The sequence below is a fragment of the Habropoda laboriosa genome, unplaced genomic scaffold (genome assembly GCF_001263275.1).
Source record: "Habropoda laboriosa isolate 0110345459 unplaced genomic scaffold, ASM126327v1 scaffold5, whole genome shotgun sequence".
In the NCBI taxonomy this organism is placed as follows: Eukaryota; Metazoa; Arthropoda; class Insecta; order Hymenoptera; family Apidae; genus Habropoda; species Habropoda laboriosa.
In genome coordinates, this window is record NW_017100161.1 from 1,732,428 (window position 1) to 1,734,447 (window position 2,020).

Sequence of the window (2,020 nt, forward strand, 5' to 3'; positions counted from 1 at the left end):
TATTGCATTTACATAATAAAAAAATAATATATACATAATTTTGAAATTTATATGATTTTATGTTTCTTGTAATAAAGGTTGTTCTATATATTTCGTATATGTTGGTTTTTGTTTTAATTCTCCTACTTTATTGACTTATACTTAGCAACACACGATGCATCAATATTGCTATGGCAATTGCTGATGGCTTCAAATTTTCTTTACGACGATAGAAGAATAATCCTGATATAAATATATAAGTGATATTTTTCTTATAATACGTCGATTACTATTGAATAAAGTGTGAACGATTCAGTAACATAATGGCAACAGCAATAAGGGATCGAGTTATTCCTGCTATGGATACTCTAGTTAAATATGATAATCCAATCTTAGTCACAACTCGTCCAGAAAAGGTTCAATTTTTACAAATAAAATAAATGCCCTTCAAAAAAAGAAAAAAATGGAAAATGACATAGTCTCAAAATTTAATAATTAAAAGCACAATTAAAGTGTTAGTTTATCATAAATTATTTAATATCTTTCATTATTAACACAGGTATTCAAGGAACAGGCACCAAAAATCGGAGCAACTGTTTGTAAAGTTGAAACTACTATTCCTACACTTGATACACGACACGAAACTTCTGAAATTCTGAACAGAATTCTGCCGCCTAAAAAATGGGAAGAGGATGGTCAAACATGGACTCAACAAGTAAGATATTTTTTGTTTTGATAAATAATACTCTACTTTCAGAAATAAACAAGTAACTAACATATAATTGTGAACATAACATATTGTTTTATGTCAGGTATCAAGTACACCAGCAACAAGACTAGATGTTATTAATTTACAAGAACAACTTGACATGAGATTGCAACAAAGGCAAGCAAGAGAAACTGGTATATGTCCAGTACGTCGGGAGCTTTATACACAATGTTTCGGTGAAAGTTTTTCATATCAATAAATCATTAATTTTACGTATTATACTTACGGAAGTTAAGATCGTGGAATAATACTGTTTTGTAGATGAAATAATACGTCAGGTGACGGTAAATTGTGCAGAACGTGGATTGCTTTTACTTAGAATTCGAGATGAACTGAAAATGACATTAGCTGCATACCAGACTTTGTATCAAAGTAGTATTGCTTTCGGTATGCGTAAAGCTCTACAAGTATGCACTATCCCCTTAAATATACAAAAAGATATCTATTAAAGAATGTCAAAGCTTCGATAAAATTTCTACAGGCTGAACAAGGAAAGGAAGATTTAATTGCTGCTGCAGATGAGCTACAATTACAAAAAGTTGAATTAGAAAAAGCAGTTGTTGAACTGAAACAGAAATTTGAACAGTCTGAAAGAAGAGCTGCTGAACTGAGGGAAGCTGAAGAAAAGAAGCACATGGAAGAAATACAATTCCTGAAAAAGACAAACCAACAGTTAAAGGTAACACAATATTTTAACAACAGGAGGTTTTATGTTAATTCTAAATAAGTATAAAAAATTCATCAATTAAATTGTTTTTATTTCAGACACAGTTAGAGGGTATTATTGCACCAAAGAGATAAACTAAATAGGAATGATAATTGTAATTTATAATGAAACAAACAACAGATATATCAGTTCATAGGAATACATTAATTTAATTTATTTTAATCTGGTAATAAGATCAATATAAAAATGATAAGATATTTACTTTCTTATTTTATGATAAATTCGCGCTTACGCATTTTATGCCTTTTCTTTACAAATTTGTTGGACATTGTAAAACGTATACATATTGTTCAATAGAAAACAAATACATATAATAAAACAAATACGTATTTATTTAATTTGTGAGCCAATAATACCACGAATATTAGGTATCACTTATTCCTCTTTTATCATATCAAATGTATTTTTTCTCAAATTTTCGGTGTAAATTAGCCGTTTCGGTTTATAACTTATGAAAACAGGTATGTGGTATTATCAGAATATAAAATACATATGCCAGAATGTAATATTTCTTTTTATAATTAATTATTAAATTAAAAACAAAT

General features: G+C 28.5%; 1 protein-coding gene across 1 annotated transcript; it reads left to right on the top strand.

Annotated features, from left to right (window-relative positions):
- The first annotated feature begins 302 nt into the window (after positions 1–302).
- Positions 303–1,549, top strand: LOC108578408 (33 kDa inner dynein arm light chain, axonemal). The gene is made up of 6 exons (XM_017941732.1): positions 303–395; positions 539–694; positions 792–924; positions 1,010–1,155; positions 1,230–1,427; positions 1,514–1,549. Exons 1-6 carry the CDS (start codon positions 303–305, stop codon positions 1,547–1,549), a joined length of 762 nt encoding a protein of 253 aa, XP_017797221.1.
- Positions 1,550–2,020: the final 471 nt, after the last annotated feature.